The sequence below is a fragment of the Notolepis coatsorum genome, assembly GCF_963971535.1.
Source record: "Notolepis coatsorum genome assembly, chromosome: 10".
NCBI classification, from domain to species: domain Eukaryota; kingdom Metazoa; phylum Chordata; class Actinopteri; order Aulopiformes; family Paralepididae; genus Notolepis; species Notolepis coatsorum.
Window position 1 is genome coordinate 57541064 of NC_140174.1, and position 26627 is coordinate 57567690.

A 26627-nucleotide genomic window follows, 5' to 3' on the forward strand; every position below is an offset into this window, starting at 1 on the left:
TAACTAGCAGGATGAAAAAGATCAGAGTCATAATGTTGAAAGCTTACCGGAGGTTGCTGGCCCCTGGCATCTTCGACGCATGTTTTCGGCGACACGACGGGCCTATGTTGATGTTCCTTGTCTAATGACAGCAGATCGAGGTTCAGCTGTACAAGATTGGCTGTCGGGCCAGCTTGTACTCAGGTAGGCCCTGTGTCTTCAGGCATGGGTATTAGTGTTAGTAATGCTGGTTTGTTTTGTTACACAACCATGTTGTGTGTTGGCGCCGGGGGCAGGATGGTTTGGTGAACGTTCAGTGCAGGGAACGGTTTCCAAGCTGTCTTGGGCGTACTACTAAACATCTAATGCTATGCTACATGCTATCGCTAATGCCACATGCTATTGCTACTGCTAACTGCTACGCTGTTCTAATGTCTCCGCCGTGAGATGTTGTCACTTCTCCCTCCTCTTGCCCGGTTCATCAATGAAGGTCAGTCGGTAGCTGTTGTGGTTTTTTTTGCTGAGTCCTATTTACCTTTTTTCGGGTAAATGGGTTGACAACAGGGTAGGCCGTGGCTAGGTATCCTAGCCAGGTATGTTACCTTGTGTTCCGGCGGGGTCTATGGAACGGTGTACCCATCTGGGGCGATGCGTGAGCTTGGCGGTGTAGCAGTAGAGCTATATTACTGCAGGATGGGACTTAACGGCGGGTTATGGCTCAGCTGGCTAGTTCCTATCCACATTGGCGTCGGGTAGTGGGGCTATGGGTCCAGCCGACATGGTAAACATGTTGCGTGTCTGTGCGCAGGCGTTGTCGATCTGGGTCCCACATCGCCTCACGCTAGGCTGTAGTAGTATAGGGGCAGGGCCGCCTGGGAGAAATGTGAGGCCCTGGGCGAATTTAAACGCGAGGCCCCCCACCCCCTGAGGCGGCCCTGTGTAGTGGGCTATTGTTTCGTTCTGTCACTCTGCTATGAGAAGGTCTGTCTTGCTACAGTTTTCTCTCCTCTCAACCATTCATACTGACGGTCAATCGGTATACTGGGGGAGTAGTGCAGGGGGGGGCTTTGTTTACCTTTTTTGGTAAATGGGCTAAGCTAGGGCTGGTGTGCTGTTGTGAATATTTTGAATGAAGGCGGGACTAGTTTGCTCTGGTCCGCCTCCCCTTAACGTTGTGTGTATGGGTTTGCTCATTCTACAGTATTTTGTGGTTTAGTTCTTTTATTCATTTAACCCTTTCATGGTGCACACCACAGTGGAGGTTGCTGTTTGCAACCACCACTGGTGCTCCGTGTTAACATCAGTCCTTTGTTTTTGACATATTGAAACAGTGCCCCGCCCGGCCGACGCCATGGGTGGGTCAGCCTGTCGAGTGGCTGGTGGGCTGTTAAAGCTTGTATCGCCACGGTATGGAATTGGCAACGATTAGAACTGTGTTCGAATGGCTGTTTTTGTCTATTAAAAAAATGGTGTCTGGTGGCGGGGCCTTGAGGGCCAGCCGACGTCGACACATCGCGCGAGGTTGTTGACGTTATTAGCTTTGACCCAGCCGCAAGCTATAACCGCTCAGGGTTCCCCTCTCTGCAGGGGATTTTGGTCTTCTGCTGGAGCGCGGGCGGTATTGTTCTAGGCCCTACACCGCCCTCACACCGCGCAGCCAGAAGAGGAGAGCACGGCCTCGTCAGCGGCGATGACGAGGCCCTCGACAGGCGGCCATGTTTTCCCCCGCCGGAGGTATCCTGGGCGTTGATTCGACAGGTGTCCACAAGGCCGACAGCCTTGGGGGCCGAGGGATCGGCCATGTAGGATGGGTTCGGCTTGAACAAACAAGCCGTCACCGTCCTGCCGCGAGCAGCCCGCTCTCCGATCACTCCCTTCCCCAACACCAGCGGAAAAAGTGGGCTCTGATTGTTTCCTTTGGCTGCGGGCCGCGTGCCTTCGTTGATGCGCGGGCGGCCCCCCTTTCGCTTCTCATGGGGACAGGGGCTGACACCCAGTTGATGGCTGAGCCTGGGTCTGTCCGTGGGAATGTTGTGCTGTCAAGCGGCTCCCACACCTTGAACTGTGTTGGTTGAGCCTGGTGTTACGTCTGTCAACTTAAGTGTTGTCAGCAGGGGGGCTCGAAACCTTTTGAGGCACACAGTGCGGGCTTCCCCGGCCTCGCCTTCGCCAGGCCAGGTATCATGTTGGTGCCTCCCACTCCTGAAATATTGGCAAGTGGTCGCAGCTCACATGATTTGGGGTGGTAGTAATATCACTGCAGGGCTACGGTGTGTAGGAACCCATGGGGGCCTTACACCTTGCATGTCCGGCTGCAGAACAACTCCTCAGCATGTTCTGGAGGGGTGTTCAGTGGGGGGGCTTTTTTCATCGGAAGCCCCCCGTATCAGACCGGCCCTTTCTGTCGGGGTTCCCCCTTGGGTGCGATTGCCTCGTGGGTGGTGTCAGGGTCAGATGTTCCGACATGGAACGCGCTGCTCGCACGGTTCCAGGGTTGGCTACGCACAGCGGGGGGACCGGGCCAACTATCTACAGTTCCTGGCGGACCTGCGCCACGTGACGGCGGGTGCGTTGGGAGTGTTGTCACATGACTACGGCAGTACCATATGTCGAGGTGGATGGAGAGAACGCTGAGGCGGGGACTTGTGTTTACACAACCCCACCCGTTTTCAGGTTTGGTACAGACCCTATTGTCAGGGTCTCCAGCAGTGACAGCTCTGGTCAACGAGATCCAATCTCTGTGGACGAAGCAAGCCATCGTCGTGGCGTTCTCCTCCCGGTGTTCTCTGCCTGAGAAGTCGGGAGGGATGGGTGTAAGACCCAGGCTGGACCTATCCCATGGGAAGGTTCAGCATTTTTTGGATCATCTCCTACCTGTTGAACACTGTCAGGTGAGGGTCTGGTTCTCCTCCATAGACCTGTAGGATGCGTATGCGCATCTCCGATCTTCCATCCTAGGGCTTACCTACGCTTCCTTTGCAGGGTTAGCGTATGAGTACCAGAGGCTGCCGTTCGGTTTTCTCTGGCTCCCCGCATCTTCACCAAGTGCGTGGAGGCCGCACTGGGGCCTCTGCGTCGTCAAGGGTTACGGAGTGTTCTGCCCTGATGACGTTCTGGTCCTTCGCGGTCAAGGTGGATCGTCGGGTCTCGTACCAGGCAGGTCTCTACCAGCCTGGGGTTGCTGTAGACTGGATGTAGAGTACTCCTCTTCCCAGTCAACGGTTGGAGGGCTATGGGCATCCATCTCAGAGCGTGTTGTCAACACGCTCGGGAGGTTCCGTCCTAGGACGGTTACGGCGCTGTCTCACGTCGCGTTTTCACCGACGCCTCCCTCGCTGGTGACGGGTCGGGCCAACGCAGTAGGGGGCAGCTGGCAAACCATGCTGCCCGGTCTGCGCTACGTTCAATGTGTTGGTGTTGAAAGCGGTCCTTCTGGTCCACGAATGGTGTTGATCAGGACGGACGATACGACGTCAGTGTCGTGTATCGACAGACAGGGAGGAGTACGCTTCCCCTGTCTGCACCAGGCGGCGGGCGGCTGGCTATGGGCGTCCTCCATCTGCGCGGCCTGAGGGCTCGCCACGTCCCCGGCAGGGAAAATGTGGGTGCAGGTGTACTGTCGCGGGGCGGTCCTCATCCTGACGGGTGAGGAGTACGTCTGGACATGGCCAGGCGGGTCTGGGACCGATGCCGTGCCGCCAGGGATTCTTCCCCATACATCCGTTAGGTCAGTTGTTGAGACGGGTACGTTGAGGGGTGCAGGTTCTTGATCCTGATGGTGTTACCATCTGGAATGCGCATGCTCCCTCCACTGTCGCGCTTACGCAGGCAGATGACGTATGTTCCAAGTGTGGTGTAAGGCGGGGGGCCGGGACTCAGTCTCCTGCCCCCTGGATGCTGTCCTTAGTTACCTCCAGTCTCTCCTTGATAGACTGTCGGCTTCGACGGTGAGGGTATATGCAGCAGCTATATCCTCCTATCATGAGGGGTTTGAGGGGATGTCTTGTTCAGCCACCCTCTTGTGAAGCGTTTCCTGCTTGGCGCTCGACGCGTTAAGCCGGTGCAACGCTCCTTGGCTCCGACTTGGGATCTTCAATTGGTCCTCGGTCGGTTGTCCTTGGCCCCGTTTGAGCCGCTCGAGCAGGCGCCGTTGGGACAGCTGTCCTTCAAGACCGCGTTCCTACTGGCTGTGACTTCCGCTAAACGCGTAGGTGAGCTCTGTGCTCTCTCGGTACGTCCAGAGTGCCTGTCTTTTCGGACCGATTGCGGTGCCACTCTGCGACCTAATCCTGCTTTCGTGCCTAAGAATATCCGGAGTTCCTTCCGCTCCCGGGATATTGTGGTTCAGGCGTTTCGTCCTCCTCCTCACACTAGTGAGTTAGATGCGGGCCTTCACCTGTCATGTCCAGTCCGTGCTTGGGGATTTACCTCAGCTGTACTCAGGACTTCAGGGTTACCGACCAGCTTTTTGTCTGTTACGGTGGGGCTCGTGCTGGTAAGGCACTGTCGGAGCAGCGCCTGTCCCATTGGTTGTGCGAGGGCATTACCCTCTGCTACACGTTGGCTGGGCAGGATCCCCCTGGGGGCGTCAGGGCGCACTCCACTCGTGGGGTGGCTGCTTCTGCCGCTCTCCTGGGTGGGGCCTCGGTGGAGGACATCTGTGCTGCAGCTTCATGGTCCTCCCCGGGTCCCTTTGTAAGGTTTTACCTCATGGACATGACCGGGGGTTCTGTCTCCCAGGCGGTTCTGGGGTCTGTGGCCTTTCCTGCTTCCCGTCCTTTGGTCGGGTAGCAGGAGTGTATGGGTATGGGCCACAGTGTGTTGAGTCACACGTGGTTCCGCCTGTACGGTGTGTTCAAGGGGTTCTAGTTCCCTCTTGTTCGCATTCAGGTGGAGTTGACTGCGCCCCCCCTTCATTAGGAAGGATGGGGTGACAGGGCTCCCCGCACCCCTTGATGTGGGCTTACGGGTCCTCAGGGGGTACATTTGTCGGGTCTCGCGTCCGCTCTTCCCCATATCTCATAAGGCTCAGAGCGGGACGCGAAAGCAAATACGATATATAACGATAGGTTATGTAGATAACCTAGTTATATTAGTATTGGCTGAGCGTCCCGCTCTGCGCGGCCCTGAGTTCCCTCTTGAGGATCTTTTCCTGGGACGGGATTTGGCGAGGAAGGGTGTTTTGGTGACCAGAGTCACGGTTATATGGGCGGTGCCACCATAAGGGGCGGGGCCCCATACAGGTGGGGTGCATGTAGTTGTTTTCGTTGGAGATACAATAGGTATCATAGGAGATAAGGGGTATCTCATAAGGCTCAGAGCGGGACGCTCAGCCAATACTAATATAACTAGGTTATCTACATAACCTATCGTTAAGTTGAAACAAGATGGCTGGTTGAAGAGGACCTACTGATCGGTACTGTCAAGTATCTTCTGCATATCTTCCTATTGGACATCTTTACGTTTTCTCGACCTTTGGAGGTGAGAACACATTCAATAAACTTCTACAAAAACAAAGTATTGTTTATCGTATTGTGCATCATCTTATTAGATCTCTCCTTGCATTTCTTTTATATCTTTTTTTTTATCTACTTGAATTTATAACCATTACACAAACTGTTCAAACTCATAATGCAAACCTCTCATAAGAACATGCCTCCCTCTACTGTAAAAATGGGTGAATTGCATGAGAAAAGGTGACTGAATTCAAAAGGATATAATAGTAAAAAGGTAGAATCCGTAATGCTGTCAAATAACAACCTCTAGGCAAAACAGCCCTGTTTAGTATTGTACTTTGTTAAAAAGGTGTGGCCAGCAGTAGTAACCCCTCCCCCAATCCCCACTCAACTCCAACCCACACATCAGGCCAAAACTAAAAATGTAAACAAAGTGTTACAGATTCTACCTTTGAACTCATATTAACACTTTGATCGCCAGGGTTAAATTCATAATTTACCATCCCTCGCCAGCCATATTTAACATGGAGAAGTTCCCCTTCTTTGCAGGGCTATAACTTTTTAAATTGTATTGCTAAATTGACATTACTATGGCCCATTCAACGTCCTATATCTATTGTTCAGGGTGTAGCAACGTTATACTTTTTCATTCACATATTCATACTAAAATACGATCTAAAGTATAAGTATGTTTTTATCATTTTCTGCAGCTTTCTCCAGAACTTGATTTATAGCCCCAAATGCATTATATTGATGATGAAATACAGTTTGATAGGAATCTGTGCGAGATAAAAAATGTCAACTGGACGTGCTTCTAGGAGTTACTAAGTATGATCTGATGTTGACCGGATGGGCGGGGGGTCGTTTATAATTCCGTGGCTAACGTTATATCATTCATCTAGTGTGGGTGATATGATCATTAGAGCAGTTAGTATCGAACGCATTGAAAAATAACGCTGGATCTTACCATATCTTCCTTGCGCCGTTGGACGATGAGCGTGGAACTGAAATATTCCTATTATGGGATGTAGAAATATCCGATCCATTTCCAGGTTGTATAATAGTATATACGTCCAAATCATGTTGTTTATCGAGTTATTGGTAACGGATTGCTATCCGTTGTGATCAGCTCGAGTCCTGAGACTATTACCGAGTGATCGGACCGAATTGAAATGAGCACCAGCTTTCATTTCCTGTTTCCGCCCTGGCGATCCGCCGATCGGCCACCAGATGGCGCTCTTGAACCGTTGGAGAGTTGAGAGGGGCTCAACAGTACATATCATGTCTCCGGGGGAGAAATATGATTTCGATCACAGATTTTTGAAATATTGATATCAAAGACGCTGCCCAGCGTCTTCGGCAGAATAAGCATGGCGGGGAAAGACGCTGCCCAGCGTCTTCGGCGATTAAAGTGTTAAGATGTCAGTACTCACCGTTAATTGGCTGATGCCCATGGTAGATATTGCCATCCTCATAACTTCAGGGGGGCAAGGGGAACCAGCCATGATACCTTCATTACACAAAAGAATGACGTACACCAATTCAGACTGTTTGTGGACGTTAACTCAAAACATTAGGAATATTGGAATAATACTTCAAATACTTTTTAGGGAATGGCACGATTTCAACGGTTTGTTTATGAAAGTGTTGATATTCCACTTGTCAATATCCCTCCCAGGAGGCTCTTCTTGGATCCCTGTGTTTGCATGCAGGTTGTTTCCCGTCTGGTTTAACATTAGAAAAGTCCCTAGAGAATCAGGAATTACTATTGTGGTCATCGAGCATTCTGTCGACTATTCTGACAATGAATTGAGTTAATCAGAGTTTTAAAAAGAAAAATGTCAATGCTTTATGGCAAAACAAATATATAATGGTTTGCTATATTATTTGGAATTTAGAACTATTGACATAGGCTTAAACTTTTGTTCCCGTTTTCATAATATTAAGATGAAGACTTTTATTTTAGATGTTTAGGAGCACATCACTGCTGTCAGTGACACGATTAGAAGCTTTAAGGCAGTAAGTTACACAATGATATTTTGTAATTGAATTATCAGAGTTTACTTGATGAATCGTGACAGCCCTGAAAACAACATCAATATTTCCTCGCTCACCTGCCTCAACTGAGGACAAGTCGAACTTGGCCAAGTCGGGTTGGCTGAGCATATCAACATACATGGTGGGAGTGCCGTAGATAAAGCTACACCTATGAGGTAAGAAAGGAAAAAGAAATTAACACAATACAACCGCTCTACAATATCTGTCAAATCTGTGCACAAAAAGTTAAATGTATCTAGAAATAGTCCTGCGGCTAATAGAGCGCATTTTGAAATGCTTTTGAATTAAGTGCTTTCTATGTCACAAATTATACAACATTATTTCCAACCACACATCGTGATTGCTTATAAATTAGCAATATAGGAATAGCTTTGTACTGTACCTTTACAACTTGAGCAGTATGACCTGTTGCAATGTGACCACTGCACGTTTTCTGTTAGTTACACAGTAAAGACTCCGCCACACACTCCACTGCAGTCACTTGTTTGTTCTTTCCACTGAGTGCAAAGTGCACATAAATCATTTTCCTTGGCAGAGGACCAAAATAAAAATGATCAAATTCCAAAGTTTCAGTCTCTTAAAACAAAAGGTGTTTTTAGCCAACAGCTAGGCTAGCTGATCCGTATCCGCTTCCATTCATTTGTGCTAAGCTAGGCTAACTTGCAGCCGGATAGCTTTCTACTGAACGCACAGGGGGGAAATTGGTATCCCTCTTCTGACTCTGGAGAAGATGGTAAGCGCATTCCCCATAATGTTGGCGTGTTCCTTTAAACGAAAGGGCACAGGCAATGCTCGTTTTCTCAACCCAGTGAAAATCATATTGTGGTTACCTACACACGATACTGTACAATACTGTCTTTCCGCAAATCTCTTTGCATTACGACAGCATTGTGTGGGGGCGATTTTTAGATTAAATATTTACAGGCTAGGCATCCTGGTGTGCAGTGCTGGCTGGAACATTGTTCTTTCGTTTATCCTCCACCAGCTGAAACTCTGGAGTGGTCTTCTATTTTTGGCCACTATGCCTATTAAGTGAAGAGGAGGATGATAAGTGTGGCATGCGCTCACTGGCAGTAGATAGTGGGAACTGTGTGCGTGTGTGTATATGTGTGTTGGGCTGGCAAAGCAATAATGTCTATAGGTTAAAGTAATAATCTTTAACATTTTCATATAAATAAATGTCTATTTTGCCACTCTATCGCCAACTGATCACACTGAACACAATAGTGATTCTACATAATATACCCAGTTCATGAATGTTTTTTTTTTACATTTGCTGTTCTCGGCTGTTGTCTGGTAGGACATTCCGAGGAAATAATTGGAAATAATTGGGCACACAGGAAGTGATGCGTTTTACATCACCAGCTGCAAAAGCAGTTTGTTTGAAATTAATAGAAGACTAACTCAGTAGTTAGTGTGAATTTTCAGGATGGAAAGCAAATCAATACAGTAAAAAACTACAACAATGCAATGACAACTTATCACCAATAGATGTCACCTAAATAAACAAATTAAGATCGGATTGCCACTTTAACACTTTGAGTGCCAGCCACGAGAAATCTCGTTAATTCATGCCATGCGTTGAGTGCCAACCGACGAGAAATCTAGTTTTTAATCGTTATTTTTTTTATTATCGATTTTCATTCATTTTTCATCAATCTAGCCTCACGTTACCAGTGGGGATCTGTCTGAGCTCGAACAGGGAAAATACCGCCCCCTATCGTCTCTCCGGATGGTATTGCACCCCATTGGATTGGACTGAATGAAATGGATGGGAAAAAAATAGTCTGGAATCCACATTTTACTTGTCAGGCATGTAACCGGAGACGATCCCAGTCATTGCCCACCCTCAGAACAGCATGGATTATGTATTTCCAGTACCCAGCGTTGGATCAATAAACGCAATCGATATTTGGAATGGCGATCAGGAATTGGAATAATCTTTTTGGAGAACATCTGATCTGAGGTAAGGAATCTATTTTACAAGTCTTGGGATAATCAGAGCTCTTTTCACCTATATATCAGCGTGTCCCATATGTGTGTGTGTGGCTGTGAGTGTGTGTGTGCTGATCAGGAAATAAGATAATCGATTTTTCAGCCCGCTTCCCTAGCATGCATAAGTACACATATACTATCGATAATCTAGCGTTTATTTGAAAACGATTCATAAATAGGCCGAAAAATTACAACGCGTTTTGTGTATTCCACTAAAGAGCTATCATCACGGAATCTTTAATTTTTTCTGGAAGTTTCAAAAAACGAGCGTTTTTCAAAATGGTATAAACGGAAATGAACCGATTAAAAAACAATCCGTTTCGACAATGTTGACTGCAAACAAGTCATTGATAAGCAACGGGCGTATTAGACACATAGCCATAATTTAAGATATAGTTTATGCGTTCGCAAATATGATCGCCCTCCATTGACTACAGCGTTGGCACTCAAGCGCTATTTTTGGCTCCCCCTGCTGGCACGGAAAGTGTTAAGAATTAAGTTTGTTGTTTCCTATTTGGTCATAATGAGAGGAGAGAACAGGCTGTCACTAACTGTATGTATGTATCAGGGTTTCCGTTGTCCGGTAATTACCGGTATTTGACCGGCAAAATCTGTTGAAGTCCGACATATTTAATCTCTCCGGTCTTAATGTCCGGTGAAAATAATTCCCTCTAAGCACAATTTATTATTTGAATTGTATTAAAATAGGCTAAAATTAAATAGCCTATGCGATGAACGAAACAATCATTACATTTGTTTCATCGTTGCTTCACCAAGCAGGTATAATAATGTTGTCAGCGAGAGCTTAGTGCTGGGGTTGCGAGTGCATGTGCAGCTGCAGAGCCGGAGCTGCACACCAGAAGTGCCGGCATAGTGCAGTACTCCAATTCAGCCATTGGCAATTCAGCTGTTGGGTGGGGGGCGCTGTTGAGCGGTCCCCAGATGGAGCCCGTTTACAGCTGAATCTGCTGCGCCATACTCCCGCAAATAAGTCGTTGGGAGGTGGAGAGAGTCATCACGCAAAAACACGATATTGTTGCAGTCTCTCTCTGCCAAATTTCTCAGTTCTTCGCTTGATATAATTAATACAAATGTCCAATATAATGGAATTCGTTAGCTCATAAAAATGTGATTATAACAGACTGTTTATTAATGTCGGGCCGACTGCCCACAGAGGTCTATTTGATTTAAAGTCGGCAGCAGCACGGAATCTCGGGACTTATTTTATTTGGAATATAATGACTATATACGCAAAAGTAGCCTAGTTTTAAGTTAAAATATTATAAATCTACATGCATTGAGGATGTCATTCTTTATATAGCCTGCCTATCAATTGTTTTTAAGTTCAATAAACTCTGACCGGAATTTCTCTCATTTGACCCTGAGACCGGCAACAATTTTTTTCTAACGGAAACCCTGGTATGTATGTATGTATGTATGTATGTATGTATGTATGTATGTATGTATGTATGTATGTATGTATGTATGTATGTATGTATGTATGTATGCATGCATGTATGTATGTATGTATGTATGTGCGTGCGCGTGTGGTGCTTCAAAGCTTTGATCGGTGTTGTTTGCCGCTCTTTCTGCATGGTTGTTGTACTAGATGTAAAATTTACTCTATGTGTGTTACCTCTTCGAATCTATGACACATGTTCTGAAGGCACGTGATGCCGCTTTTAGATCTGGTGATGCACACAGGCCTATTGCACAGCCAGGGCTAAACTGGAAAGGGGCATCACACGGGCCAAGCACAGACACAAGCTAAGGGTTGAGGAGCACAACAACTCCGACACATGTGGCAGAGCATCCAGGCTATTATAATTTATAAACAACTCTCCCCTAACCCCTGCCTGATGAGCTCAATAACTTTCACCAACCCCTTACTCTCTCCTCCCCCACCAGCGTGTCTGCTGGCCCTGATGGCATCCCCGTCGTGTGCTCAGGGCCTGTGCTGAGCAGCTGACTGAGGTCCTAACTAACACCTTCTTCAACCGCTCAGTAGCCCAGGCAGTTGTTCCCACGTGCTTCAAAATCACCTCCATCGTGCCGGTGCCGAGACACTCCGGTGCCGACACACTCTGCATCGAGCCTTAATGACGCCCACCCTGTTTCAGTGTTGCATACTTGACTTCCTAACCAACAGACCTCAGTACTTTAGATTAGACAATCTCCTCTGCTCTCCTCCACCCTCACCCTGAACACCGGTGTCCCACAGGACTGTGTGCTGGGCCCTCTCCTCTACTCCCTCTTCACCCACAACTGCACTGCTGTACGCAGCATGGCACCAACACCATTATCAAGTTTGCAGATGACACAGCGGTGGTGGGTTTCGTTAAAAACAACAAATGAGTCGGCCTACAGGGAGGAGGTCCAGCATCTGGCAGCGTGGTGCACCGACAACAACCTGGCCCTCAACACCAAGGAGCTTGTTGTGGACTTTAGAAAGACCAAAGCAGGGGGCGGCTACGTGGCGTAGTGGGCAAGGCGCTCGCCACAAATGACGGAGACGCTGGGCTTGCCTGTTCGAGCCCAGCGCTCCACATTGCTTTCAGTTTAGCTGGTCGGTCATACTAATACACCAGGGGTGTCAAACTCATTTTCACAGAGGGCCACATCAGCATTATGGTTGCCCTCAAAGGGCCAAAGACCGTATAAATGTTAATGTAATGTAAAAATAAATGTAGCTACACATTTACATATTGTTAAACATGTTGTTTCTGTATTTATTACTTATTCAAGTTATACATATTGCAAATGCATTTGCATAAATGTAAAAATATATGTTAGCTTATGTTATTTTAACAAATAATTTTAGTTTATCAGAACCCCATATTACTCCATCAATCAATGATCAAACCATTCAAGTAAATAACAAAGAAGAATATCATCAAATACAAGCTATGACATTAAGTTTGTTCAAAACCTTTTTGTCACAGTCAAGAGGGGCAGAACTAACAACTGTGAGCTGCAAAGAACACGTGGGACAGATGTAGCAGATGTTACAAAAACAAATGGCTGCACACAACCTTGCAGAGGCCATACATCCAACTAATGGAAGATAGTTTAATTAACTTTAATTAACAGATTGCAGAATGGGTACAGTACAGTACAGCTCAATACATACAATTGTTAAGGGGATGCAGACCAGAGAAAGACTTTCGACTTGTTTACATCAGGGTCCCCCATTTTCAATTCGTAATGAAATTGCTATTACCGTACTTTTCGCACTATAAGCCGCACCTGACTATAAGCCGCAGCAGCTAAATTGAATGATGTGTACATATATAAGCCGCACTGGACTATAAGCCGCAGGTGTTTTGATGTTTAATTACCATATGTAATTAGCATTGGGACACAATACTGTCGGACAAATAACAAGAATTAACTCATTTACAAGTTGTATTAAGTTTAGCAAATAAGGGAACAGATAAATAACATTTCAATGCAGTCAAAAAAGCAATATTTAGATTTTAACATTTTCGGGTTTGGTCACGTCGAGTCACATATAAGCCGCACCGTTATATAAGCCGCAGGGTCGAAAAATTGGGGGAAAAGCCGCGGCTTATAGTCCGAAAAGTACGGTATGTGTCTGCATGAACACACAACTGTAACTGTACTCAAAAATAACAAAATAAGGGTTGTCTCAGTTCACAACTATATTGGTCAAGTTTTGGGTGGGACTTGTTTGCGTCCCTACAGCTTCTTATTCAATTGAGCGAGATGCTCGGTTATGTCACACAGCCAGTTTGCATCTGACAGTTCAGACAATATTTCTTCAACCCTTTGTTACCTATTCCGCCTGGATCTTTTTTGTATTTTGGGCTGTAAAATTGTCAAAGAATGTCTGAGGAGTAAGTGCTTTTGGCTTTTTTTTCCTTTGTTACTTCATCAATACCTCAGATGTTCAACATACATGTATGTGTAAGAATGTGTAATAACTAAGGCTGTCAAAGTTAAAGCTTTATTAACGCATTAACCCGCTGAGGGCGCATGGCTGAGGGCGCATGGCGTGCCGTGGGCTCAAGCTTTGCAACCACACCCCTTCCTCAGGCTCATAGTGGACAGGACGACCTCCAGAGGGTTTGTCTCAGACTTTTATACGCTCTTAATTCAATCCACGTATAAAAATGTATCATTGGATACAATCTGGTGTGGGGATATCCCGGAGTTGGACCCCGAGTTTGACTGGGATGATGTTTGGGCAAATGTGGCATTGTCTTGCCGCAACCCCAATCACCAGCAAATTAATTTTAATTATATTCATAGGACCTATCTTACACCTAGGAAGCTATTTGCTATGGGACTGGTAACCGACTCTGTGCACTTTGTGCTCTCAAAGGGCCACTGGCACTTATATGCATATGTATTGGGATTGCCCACCAGTAGCCCGCTTCTGGAGGTCAATAACGGACAAACTTTCAGATCTGTGTGGCTTAACTATCCCATTCACAGCTGTTACGCTACTCCTGAACGATATAACAACACTACCGTCCGTACAACAAAAAAGGGTTGTCCTAGCGGGCGTCACAGCAGCGAAGAAGCTAATAGCATTGAGATGGAAGGAGCCTGAGAAGCTCACAGTGATTAACTGGTCCCTAACACTGTTGGATGTGATTTATCTTGAGATATCCACGGCGCGGGTGATTGGGGTGGGGCAGGCTGGGATTGACCTGTGGTTCGCAGCAGCTGAGAAGGTCAGGACCGCCGTGTGCGGCTGAGCAGGGTTGGGGTGCTTGTTCGGGGGAGTCCGGCGGTCTCGTGGGAGGGGGAGGAGGAAATGTCTTGTCTGTCTTGTCTTTTGTGTTGTCCTCTTGACTTTAACTGGGGGATTTTATTGGGGGGGGGGCTATTTTGCTATTTCTTCACTATTTGGACACTTTTACACGGTTCCTGTGAGTTTATGGAACACCTCTGTAGGTTTTTGTTTTTCAAGAAGGTTCATTGTTTTGTTTTTCTAGTCGGGTACTCAAAAGCGGCGTTTTTCTACCTCAGGACCTTAGGCCGTTTTGAGGCTGGGCTCCAACCACTGTGTGACCCGGTGGCATCTGCCACATTGTTATGCAGCTGGGAAATCTCTGGCATCACTGATATGCACATTTTGTGATGACTCAGCTCGGTGAGGGTGAATGTTGTGAGGTGAATTGGAAGAATGGGCCTTTTTGAGAATTAGAGATATGAGTTTTATTAATATAGGGCCACACGGCCGGGAAACTGTGCTGAATACTGGGAAAGGCCATTTATTAGATAGTACCCCTTTAAATTTTAAAAGGTTGTACTCTGTTTTCTTTTTTTTTGTCTTTATAATTTGTTATTTCTGTATTATTATTGTTTCTGTTATTTCCCTGTGAAGTTCTGTGTATTGTTATTGTGGTTATTGTGTTGTCTTGTTTTCATGTAAATAATAATATAAAAAATTTGATAAAAAAAAAAAAAAAACACATATCCATTGTCTGGTGTTAAGTTATTGTATCACCAATTGGGCATTTAAAATGTATATTCCTTTAATCCAGAGCATTACCTCTCGCTCTCCAAAGCGGCCAGGTTGGCCCGTCCATCATAACCGGCAGTCGGGAAGACCAGGGAGACACCATGCACGGCCATACACATACCCCCTCCCACAGAGCCGAAGCAATGGTACATGGGCACAGGCAGACACACTCGGACGTGAGGCTGAGGGAACATGTCAGAGCAAAGGTATTACATGTATCAAATACTGTCAATTTATTTGAAACTTTGCATTATTGTTAACTAGTAACGCAAGAGGTTATTTTCCCCAGTAATCCATCCCAAACATGCTGGGGTTTGCTGTGATGCTGCCCTGCTCAGCTGCCTGGCCTCAGTTAGGAATAGAGCAGTGAGCGATTGCAGTGGCATGTAGGGCTGGGCAATTAATCACATTTTATTTTCAAACTACGATGTTGGCTTCCAACGATTATGAAAACAAGAGAATCGACTCTTAGCCAGGTCCATTGAATTGTATTTAAAGTTCAAGGAAATCCACTGTTAAAAAGACACGTTTTCTTTTTAAGTTCAATAAATGCATTATGTTGGCGGCTGAGTGGCGCAGTGGGCAAGGCGCTCGCCACTAACGCAGGATATGCTGGTATTGAGCCCAGCTCTCGGCGTTGCTACCGGCTTGGCCGGCCGTCATACTAACACAGTTGGCAGTGTTAGAGGGTGGGAAGGCCGGTGGGTGGGGATTGGACGTTGTGGACAGCGACTCCTACAGGTCGGTTGGGTGACGCCGGTGCGGCGGACACAGGAAGTATCGGGGGCAGCGTGAGCCTCCCACGCGTTACTCCTCGCCACTGAGAGTTCGAGCTGCTGCGGTGAAAAGATGCGAAAGGCTGCCTCCTCGTGTACCGGAGGGGACACGTGATGCAAGGCTTCTATCCTCACTACAGCCGACCAGTGGGAGGCATAGTTTAGCAACGTTCAAGACAGGGGAGGGAAGAATTGGAAATACGAAATTGGGATGGGAGAAAAAATTTGAAAATGGGGAGAAAAAGTGGATAAAAAAATATATATATGCATGATGTTTCCAAAGTCAACGAGTAATCGTGTTAAACAATCGTGATCTCAATATAGACTAAAATAATCACGATTATGATTTTTGCCATAATGGAGCAGCCGTAGTGGCATGTGCCGCCTTGCGTGACAAGAGGAAGTTTAATCATGTCATCGCTTCACATGTATTTGTTGCACCCCTAAACTGGATAACAATCCCTGCAACGCATAAAAGTACATTAGAGTAAAAAAAATTGTGGACACTCACCCTCCAGTCATAGCCCACTCGGGTACCAACGAAGTAGGCGTTGTTGGTTATGTTGTGGTGGGATAGGGTAGCACCTTTAGGGGTCCCAGTGGTGCCCTGGTGACAGATAGACAGGCGTTAGTTACTGAAAGACATAGCAAGGCACTTCATAGCAACTCATCAAATTAAGGGTTCCTTTATTAAGAATGCAGGTGTCATAGCAGCATGGGGGGGGGGGGGGGGGTACATGCATGAAAAAAGACAATAATAGAAATAGAAACAATAATAGTTACTCGATGTGTAACTAATAATAGTAATTATGTATGAAGCAGAGTTACAGCTTACAATACATTTATACCTAAAAATAAAATATATACCGGTAAAGATTTGCAAAGTCTGGGTAAAATATAAGAGATGATAAATGTAGGTCAATGTAAACGCACTGCTTTTTCTCCTTGGTGCAGGAAGAACAGTAAAGTATAAGCCACCAACACCAGTGGTTTCATGAACGGTCTATCTATGAAACTGGATTTGCATAGGGAGGTGTAGTCTGACGTCACTTTAGTTTACCACACGGTCCACCCATACATCATTGGGAAAATGTATTATCGGCTATTGTAATAATTCTGCCTCATGAACATTGGCAAGCTTTCCATTTTTGCACAAAATGTGTTCCCTTCCATCACTAACATTGTTTAAGCATTTTTGGTTGAAATAAAATTATACGTAATTATTTTACGATTCATTGCGAATTGTTTCATGTTGAGCTATAGATTGTGGATGAATACACACAGAAAGGTACACCATGCCAATGTTCATGCTTTGTTTGTTTTAAACGAGACGATTTAGAAATGTGTCCATTGGAAATACATTGCAATTTCAAGTGAGGTGGACCGCGCAGGAAACAACAATGATGAAACCTGACCTCCCCATTACCAGCTCATATCAGATTTTCTTTTCACCATGTGACCTATAACTTATTTTGGCATTCCTGTCAACACACACACACACAGACATTCAGTACACAAAGTTCAGTCTCATGGTCAGTACAGAGAGTACTTTGAAGGAGCTTCTATCCCTGGCCATCATGATACTCAATGACACTATGTAACAACAACCCATCATCTACACTCACTGCAGTGCACACACATCCACATACAAACACTCACTTTACTCACTTTAGTTTAGACACTTTAACACTACATTCTATTGATCTATTATTAAAGAGATTTGCACTACATTCATACCTCATTTGAATTTGTACCTTAACTTAAAGTTTTGTACCTCATTTCTGCATTGTACCTCACTGTTACTCATTTTACTCTGTATTGTATATATGTATATTGAATATTCCTCTTTACTTACTTTTTTTACTGTATGAAGCACACTCATGGGCTCATACCGAAACAAGCCTTTCATCATAAAATATCTGTATTTTATTGTGACAAATAATAAACAAACTTGAAACTTGAACTTGAATCTGTGGCGCAAACAAAGAAGAAGATAAGCCTTGTCTAAATTATGTCTACATTCTCCGCAGTACCGAGGTGAACTGAATGTTGATAGGATCGTCGAAGGACAGCTTCCTCTGCAGGTCCTGCAGCTGCCGCATGTGCTGGCTGTCACCCGCCTGCAGCACATCTTCCATACTGTACATTCCTGGTTGTCTACCATCAGTTACAATCACAGTCCTGAGGTCTGGCAGCCTGTGCGAAAGCGGGTAAACAGGTACTTTATCAAGATCAAATTAACACGTGTCCAACTCAAATAATTAACCTCAAATGAAAAGAAAAAAAAGAAAACCTGTTTATCTTGATTAAATGTTGATCTTTACAATTCAAAAGCCTAACCATTGGACATGGTTTACAAATTAGCTCTGGAAACTTAAAATCTAGAAACCCTTATGCTTCCGTTTCATGTTTTTAAACGTATAGTTTATTCTGCCAACAAAAGAATAAACAAACAAACAAACAAACAAACAAACAGTCTTCATGGATGTTTGTTGTTTCTGAATAACTTCTGGCCAGGAATTTCAGTGTCTTTCAACATTTGCAACATAGTGAACCTTAAAGGGTAAGTTCAGAATTTTGGATCCAGTACTATTTCCTACTTACCAATGATGTTATCGATTGGTAGAGTACTTTCTCAGCACAACCCATGCTGTTCTTCATACTGGATACCCACAGCTCTTGGCTAGATAGCCACAAAACCAATGCAAAGTCAATGGGGCCATGCGCAAGTGTGTACAAAATGCTGAAACCTACTCCACAATGCACCCAAGGTAGATTTCAGTTCAGGGCTTGTACAGCCTGGAGCCAGTGTTATAGTATTCGAGTCCAGGACTCACAGATTCGGACTTGTAAATTGATAAATAATATTTTTTTCTTTTTTGTTATAGGCCCTAATCATTAGGCATACGATATTGATGGCTACTGTATAATAATGCTGTAACATTATTTATTTTCGTGCAAGGGCAGACACGTGTGTTCCACCTACATGCGGATTCACGTCGATACCCTCATGTTCAGTACATAACAGCTTCAGTGCCAGCCTCTGTGTCCTATTTACCCGCTTGAGTGCCACCACCCACTTCAATGATAGCGCTCTCATATTTGCGAACGCATAAACTACATCTTAAATTATGGCTATGTGTCTAATCTGGCCGTCGCTTATCAATGACTTCTTTGCAGTCAACATTGTCGAAACTTTTTTTTTTTTTTTTTTATAAATCGGTTAATTTCCGTTTTATACCATTTTGAAAAACGCTCGTTTCTTGAAACTTCCAGAAGATTCTGTGATAAACGCCCTTTACTGTAATACACAAAACACGTTGTCATTTTTCGGCCTATTTATGAATCGTTTTCAAATAAACGCTAGATTATCGATAGTATGTGTACTTATGCACGCTATAGAAGCGGGCTGAAAAATCTATTCTCTTATTTCCTGATCGCACACACACATAGGGCCCACGTTGATATCTCTGTGAAAAAAGCTCTGATTATCCTAAGACTGGTCAAATAGATTCCTTACCTCAGATCAGATGTTCTCCAAAAAGATTATTCCAATTCCTGATCGCCATTCCAAATATCGATCGCGTTTATTGATCCAACGCTGGGTGGTCGAAACACTGATTCCACGCTGTTCTGATGGTCCAATGGGGTGCAGTACCACAGGGAGAGACGATAGGGGGTGGTATTTTCCCAATGGAGCTCAGAGAGAGTTCCAGTGGTAACGGGAGGCTAGATTGATGAATGGAAATCGCTAATAAAAAGAAACGATTAAAAACGAGATCTCTCGTCTCTCGGGTACTGAAAGTGTTAAGATGCCTAAAGAGACGCCCCGAATAGTGCGCTTTGCTTACACAGATTTTACATCAAATTCCAGCAAGAGCACTGCTAGATGTTCTATATGTAAACAAACTGTTGAAGAGAAGACCGGGACAACCTCAAACTTCAACAGACATCTGTGGAGTGGACTCAACCTTGATGACGGACTAGGGTAATGGGGACTCGACTTGGACTCGAACACTGGGGACTCAAGACTCGACCTTGAGATTTAGTGACTCGACTACAACACTGCCATTGACTTTGCATTGGTTTTGTGGTTAACTAGCAGGGGCTGTGGGTATCCAGCGTGAAGAACAGCATGGATTGTGCTGAGAAGGGTAGGAGAGGTCCAACATTATACTAATGCTCATACCTAGCACTCTTGATGTTTCCTGGGCTTGCAGACTCAATCTCTGGACAGATCTGTCTCAACATGTCACAGTATCTCTGAGTCTTAAACTGTGTTGGACACACTACTGCAGTACATCCCACCTGCACAGATAGAAAAAGTCCATTATTACATCACTTCATTACTTGACTGGAACTCTGGTCCTTATCATACTCTGCTCTGGTGATTGCATTTAGATTTTTTTGTACCTCATTGTTTGCATTTTGTACTTTAGGTTGTACATTTTATATTTTGTAGTGTTTGGACTTTATTCTTTTTACAATGTTTTACTGTATGAAGCACATTCTCAGGGGGCTTATACAGAACCAAGAATTTTACTGTAATGTACATTTATATGTACATTTTACACTTTATACAGGACAAATAAAACAACTTGAAACTTGATTGGCTTAGGCTTAAAAAAGGTCCCCAGAGTTTGCACTGAATTAGGAAAATCTGCTTTTAGTTTTTGTTCCCCATGATGACACATGGAATGTTTTGCAAAGCACTTTAAAACTCAGTACTTTAGTATCCATTGGTCAGTTTAAGCTTTTAACATGCACTGGCACGTATACGTGCCGTTTTGCCCTTGCACCAAAGTCACGGCACTTTGCGAGCGTCTAGCGGCTCGGGCTGCATTTTTCGCCGAACATATAAATTAGCGTTCGAAAGATCCATTTACATTTACATTTACATTTAGTCATTTAGCTGACGCTTTTATCCAAAGCGACTTACAAGTTCTGTACGACAAGTCATCAGGAAGGGTACAACTCTATCAGCTGAGTAACAATGTTCATCAAAGTGTTGCGTGTTACAGTGTAGGTTAGTTTATTAAGACAAGTGCATGACAGTAAGGTTTTTTTTTTTTTCTTTTTTCAGATAATGGTTGAAGAAGTGCGTCTTTAGTCGACGGCGAAAGATTGGACGGGTTTCGGCTGTCCTAACTGGGGTGGGTAGTTCATTCCACCATTGTGGGGCAAGGACTGAGAATAGGCGACTTCTCTTTGATGACCCTCCCGGAGCTTGGATAGGAGTAGGTCTGAGGTGGCCAGAAGATGCAGAGCGTAGGGGTCTTGAGGGTGTGTAGTTAGAGACCATTGACCGGAGGTAGGCGGGAGCGGTTCCCTTTGCCGCACGGTATGCTAGGTCGAGTAAATCATAAAAATACTATAGACAAACCGGCCGAGGAGGTAACGTATTCTGTTCAACGCTGGTATAGTCGCCGCCGGGAGAGCACACCAGAGGCAACTGGTACCGGCAATGGCGACCGCAAACTATTGGAGATTATTATGAAGAGGACAAAATGATCACACTTATGGATGATAATGTGCGTTTTCACCAAACTATGTTGGATTATAGCATTTTCAAACAGGCTGTTTGGATGTAACGTTATCTGTTATCTAGATGTAACATTACCCTGGCGCTGCCAGGGCCAACTAACGTTATATTTATTGTTTCCGTTCTGACCCAAGACACTTGGATCAAGAGTGGACAGGGTTTTGGTGGACCTGCTGACAAAGGTAACATCTATTTTACCGAACCCCATCATAAAACATGCCTTTGTAATGATCCCAGCGTCGGAAAACGAGCCCCCCCCCCCCCCTTGGTGGGTTTGTGAATAGAAACAGCTCTGCAGGTTTCCATTTCCTCATTGACTTCGATTCATTCAGCATTTTTCCTTTTCCTGTATTCGCTCGTGACTTTTCACCTAGATCCCAGATTCACACATCCCCATGTGGGGCATCATTGGAAAGCCACACTCATTGGCTACAACCCTGTCCAATAATTTTCGAGATTGACGGAGTCGGGGTGTAATCTGACTCTGCTGTGTACTTGGCACATGCCTCACATATCGGCATGTAACTCGAGAACCGCTGAGCGGATTTTGTCGCCTGAAAGGGCAATCGACAGGCAACAAATAGGGCTTTAATTCTATATATATTGTATTAACCCTAACCCGGGGCCGGGTCGATGCCAGTTAAGAGGTTAAGGAAATGCCTTCCTAAATGTCACAAGAACAACATGACAACAGTTATGACCCGGAAAAAATAAAACACACTGCATCTGCAAAACATGTCCAGTGATTTAGTATAGCTTTTTACTTATTGAAGTGTTGTCCTTGTCTGAAGTCTCCCTATTGAAGTTATTTTATGTTTGGGGAGTCTGGGTAGTGTACAGGTAAAAGCACTCGCCTACCAACTCAGAGACTCATCTCCCGGCAGCGCTACTTCAGGCTTGGTCAGTCGTGCCAACGAACACAATTGTCAATGTTCGTGGGTTGGAAGTAGTGCACTGCAACCTTGCCCAGGCCCGACGGGGCCCGGCCCGGCGGGTTCGGGCTGGGTAGGGCTTTTTTTTTAATAAATAATTCGGGCTCGGCCGGGCCCGGGCGCAGGGAGAACTCACGCCGGGGACAACTCGATTGGTTGTGTTGGAATATAGCCAGTTGGCGAACATTTTATTTGTTCTTGGATGTATGTAGCCGGTTGGCGAAGTTTTGTTAAAGTTGTTCAACGCGTTGCTGACGTCGTGGTGAGTGATGTTTATTATTTGCTGGGTCGCTACCTGTTTTGTTGTGCTTTTCATTATGTTGGTCTGCTCGAAATCTGATTTCTGTTAGTAGGCTATTGTGTGTCGTGTGTGTGTGATTCTATAGCCTTCAATACGTTTTACGAGGCTGCTCTATAAGCGAGCACTGGGAGGGAGGCATTCTAAGAGCAAACAGACTATGTAAATGCTTCTTAGTTTTCAGCGTGATATGCGTTATTTAGGCAGACCTATTGGACATTTTCGTTTTTGTTTATTTATTAAGTTAATATATAAAGTGTTTAGAATATTTAAAACAAATACAAAAAAATATATATTTTAATAATAATAATAATAAAAAAAATTCGGGTTTTCACGCGGGCTAGGGCTTAAAATATTATTTACAGTCGGGCTTATTTTCGGGCAGGGCCTGAAGTTCACGGGCTCGGGCAGGGCTCTGGCTTTATTTCAAGGCCCTTGCAGACCACTAGTTGGAAGCCGGTGGGGTCCCAGTTAGTGAACTTCAGGCCCTGCCTGAAAATAAGCCCGACTGTAAATAATATTTTAAGCCCTAGCCGGCGTGAAAACCAGAAAAAATTATTATTATTATTAAAATATATATTTTTTTGTATTTGTTTTAAATATTCTAAACACTTTATATATTAACTTAATAAATAAACAAAAACGAAAATGTCCAATAGGTCTGCCTAAATAACGCATATCACGCTGAAAACTAAGAAGCATTTACATAGCCTGTTTGCTCTTAGAATGCCTCCCTCCCAGTGCTCGCTTATAGAGCAGCCTCGTAAAACGTATATAGAATCTTCTTTGACACACACACACACACACACACACACACGACACACAATAGCCTACTAACAGAAATCAGATTTCGAGCAGACCAACATAATGAAAAGCACAACAAAACAGGTAGCGACCCAGCAAATAATAAACATCACTCACCACGACGTCAGCAACGCGTTGAACAACTTTAACAAAACTTCGCCAACCGGCTACATACATCCAAGAACAAATAAAACGTTCGCCAACTGGCTATATTCCAACACAACCAATCGAGTTGTCCCCGGCCTGAGTTCTCCCTGCGCGCTGCGGTAATTACATCCAAATGTTTCTCCGATGACAGCTTGGCGCAAAAGAGAAAACGAATCTTAAGGAAAACGAAGGTTATCCTATAACCCTAGTTATATGAAAAAAAAAGAAAAAAAAATTATTAAAAAAAAAGCCCTACCCAGCCCGAACCTGCCGGGCCAGGCCCCGTCGGGCCTGGGCAAGGTTGCAGTGCACTAGTCCCAGTCCCGGTCATTGCAATAGTGACTCCTACTGGTCGGTCGGGGGGGCCCGTTCAGAAGAGGGGATCTGGGGGAAATAACATGAACCTCTGTGTGCGTTCTCAGTGAAACTCCTCGCTGTCAAGTGAAAAGAAGTGGCTGGTTCGGAGGAGGCATGTGATAGTCTACACCCTCCCCAGACCGACAGTAGGGTAGTCTACACCAGTGATTCCCAACCTGGGGTCCGCCAGACCACAGATGATTTGATTTTTTATTTATTTTTTCAGAGAAATATTTAATTAGCATATTTTTATCATCAGAAGCATGAATAGTCTCTCCACTACAATAAAAAATAAATATAAATAAATAAACATCTAGACATGATTTTTGAACGTTAACAGTAGGCTACCGGGTAGCCACTAAAACGCGAATCAGTTGACTATCACTTTCCGTAGCTAGCCTAGCACGCTAGTTAACTTTCTCGGCTCGTCTGCAGTCAGCCGCCAGAGGCGAAAATGTGTGACAAACGAAAAGGAGATGACGGCAGCTCATCTGCAAAAAAAGTTAGGACCTACAGCAATCGCGAAAATTACATCACCATGGGCTTCACTGAGGGACCAGACAAACGACCTGAGTGTGTGATTTGTGGAGAAAAGTTGGCAAACTCGAGCCTGAAGCCCAGCAAGCTGAAGAGACATCAGGCGTCTAAGCACCCAGAAACCGTTGGGAAGGATCCAGACTTTTTTCGGAGGAAAGAACAGTCTCTCAAGGCGAACAAGCCTGTTGATGTTAGAGTAGCGTGGAGCAGGGGTGGCAGTGATTTACAGAAGGCTACCGAAGCCTCCTTTGAGTGTTCGCTTTTAATTGCAAAAGCAAAGAAACCGCACAATATTGGCGAGCAGCTCATCAAACCAGCCTGCATCAAAATGGTTTAGAAACTGTGCGGCCCACAGGTGGCGGATAAACTAAAATCAGTACCACTCTCGAACAATGTAGTGAAAGACCGAATTGATAAGATGTCAAGTGATTGCAAGCAGCAGCTGTCAGAAAAGCTTAGAAAGGGTCCATTTGCCATATAACTTGATGAAACTACAACTGTCGCAGACGAGGCTGTGCTCATCGTTTATGTGCAGTATATCGAAAATGAGGATCTGAAGCAGGACATTCTCTTGTCAGTCAACCTTACTACCACCACTCGAGGTGAGGATATTTTTACTGCAGTGGATTCTTACTTCATTCAACATAAATGCAAACCGTTCACCATTAGGGCCTGATTTGAGAGGATGAATACAGGATTTGAATATTGGCCAACATTTTGAAATACATATGGTGCAAGATGAGATTTGTTGATTGAAGGCACAAGTCAAAGAAGCATAGTGGGTCTAATTATGATGCATATGCCTGTGTATAAGCAGTTTGTTATTAAAATGACAAAAAAAAGTATTAAAATGACAAAAAATAAAGTATTTTATGATATTTTATTAGGGGGGGGGGTCGAGGAATTTCATAAGAGATGTTTGGGGGTCCCTGGGGGAAAAAAGGTTGGGAACCCCTGGTCTACACTCTCCCCAGACCAACAGTAGGGTAGCCTACACCCTCCCCAGACCAACAGTAGGGCAGTGCAACGACCAGGAGGGAAGTGTCCTAACAACTACATTGGGGGGAGAAAAGTTATGTTTAACCCACCTTACGCAACGCATACTCAACCTCTTGTGGTTGGTAAGCAGGGTTCACAGCCACCTGTAGGGTGATGAACAAATACAAACTTACACAATGGTCGAAAAGACACAGGAAATTACTTGCTTCACCCATATTTAGTTTTTTTTTAAGCAAAAGCAGAATGTGTAATCAGCATAATTTCCTAGTTCAGGGTTCCTGCAGGTTTCAACAAGTTAAATTGAAGACTTTTAAAGACCACTTTGAATAGAATTTGATACCCATTTCTACTGCAATGCTTAAAGTACTGCTTACATTGCAGCCCGGACATTTCCCCCAAACACATTTTAAACATGATACAGAGAAGTTATCGCAACATAGAATACATTTCTAAGACGTTTTTAAGGCCTAAAATTCTGATTAATAAATTAAGGCTCTTTATGACTTTTTCAAGACTCAGTGGGAACCCTGTAGCTAGAAAATAGCATTTTTCTTTTTACATTTGAGGGACTCAGCAGAAGCTCTGATCCACAGCAAAACACAAAACATAAAAGTAGAATCCGTTCAAATGATTGTTTCACCAACATAAAAAGTAGCCAAAATTATTAAATTTTTTATAATTATCTTTTATTTTATTTAACTAAATCTAATTCTACCAGATCAAGTGCAATAGGGGGGGTAAAGTATTCCTTGACTAAGTGGGTTTTCGGTCTCTTATGGAAGATAAGCATCTACTGTACATACAAGTGTGTATGGGGACACGATTTGATTCAAAATATATACATTTACATTTGGTCATTTAGCTGTCGCTTTTATCCAAAACGACTTACAAGTTCTGTACGACAAGTCAGCAGGAAGGGTACAACTCTTATATTCTTGCTGGGAAGGAAATTCAATAGATTATGTTAGATGTCTATGTACAGTATATTGTGTGTTTTCTGCTCAGATAATCTGTAGGATTTATAGTGTACAGTTTACAGTTATAGAAACCATATCACAAGGCTGAAAGTTGTGAAAGAAAGAATAAGTGCAAACGTGCTATAGCTGCGACTGCGTACGTGCATACACACACGGCTATGTGTGTGTGTCCTTGCCCCATGGTCAAGCTTTCCACAAAGTTTGACCAAGTTTGAATCTGTTTAGAAGTTATCCTTTTTGTTATAGGCCACTCCCACTCCCATTTTTTACCAATTG

At 44.5% G+C, this 26627-nt stretch overlaps 1 protein-coding gene across 1 annotated transcript in view; it reads right to left on the minus strand.

Annotated features, from left to right (window-relative positions):
- Window positions 1–26627, minus strand: part of acsf2 (acyl-CoA synthetase family member 2) — a 72530-nt gene that overhangs the window by 38934 nt on the left and 6969 nt on the right. Inside the window, exons 4-10 of the mRNA XM_084323518.1 lie at window positions 25464–25517; window positions 19948–20066; window positions 17792–17954; window positions 16270–16365; window positions 15013–15164; window positions 7550–7641; window positions 6869–6945 (exon numbers count right to left, since the gene is read on the minus strand). Of these exons, the coding sequence (XP_084179644.1) occupies window positions 6869–6945; window positions 7550–7641; window positions 15013–15164; window positions 16270–16365; window positions 17792–17954; window positions 19948–20066; window positions 25464–25517 (753 nt within the window). The remainder of the gene's footprint in view (window positions 1–6868; window positions 6946–7549; window positions 7642–15012; window positions 15165–16269; window positions 16366–17791; window positions 17955–19947; window positions 20067–25463; window positions 25518–26627) is intronic.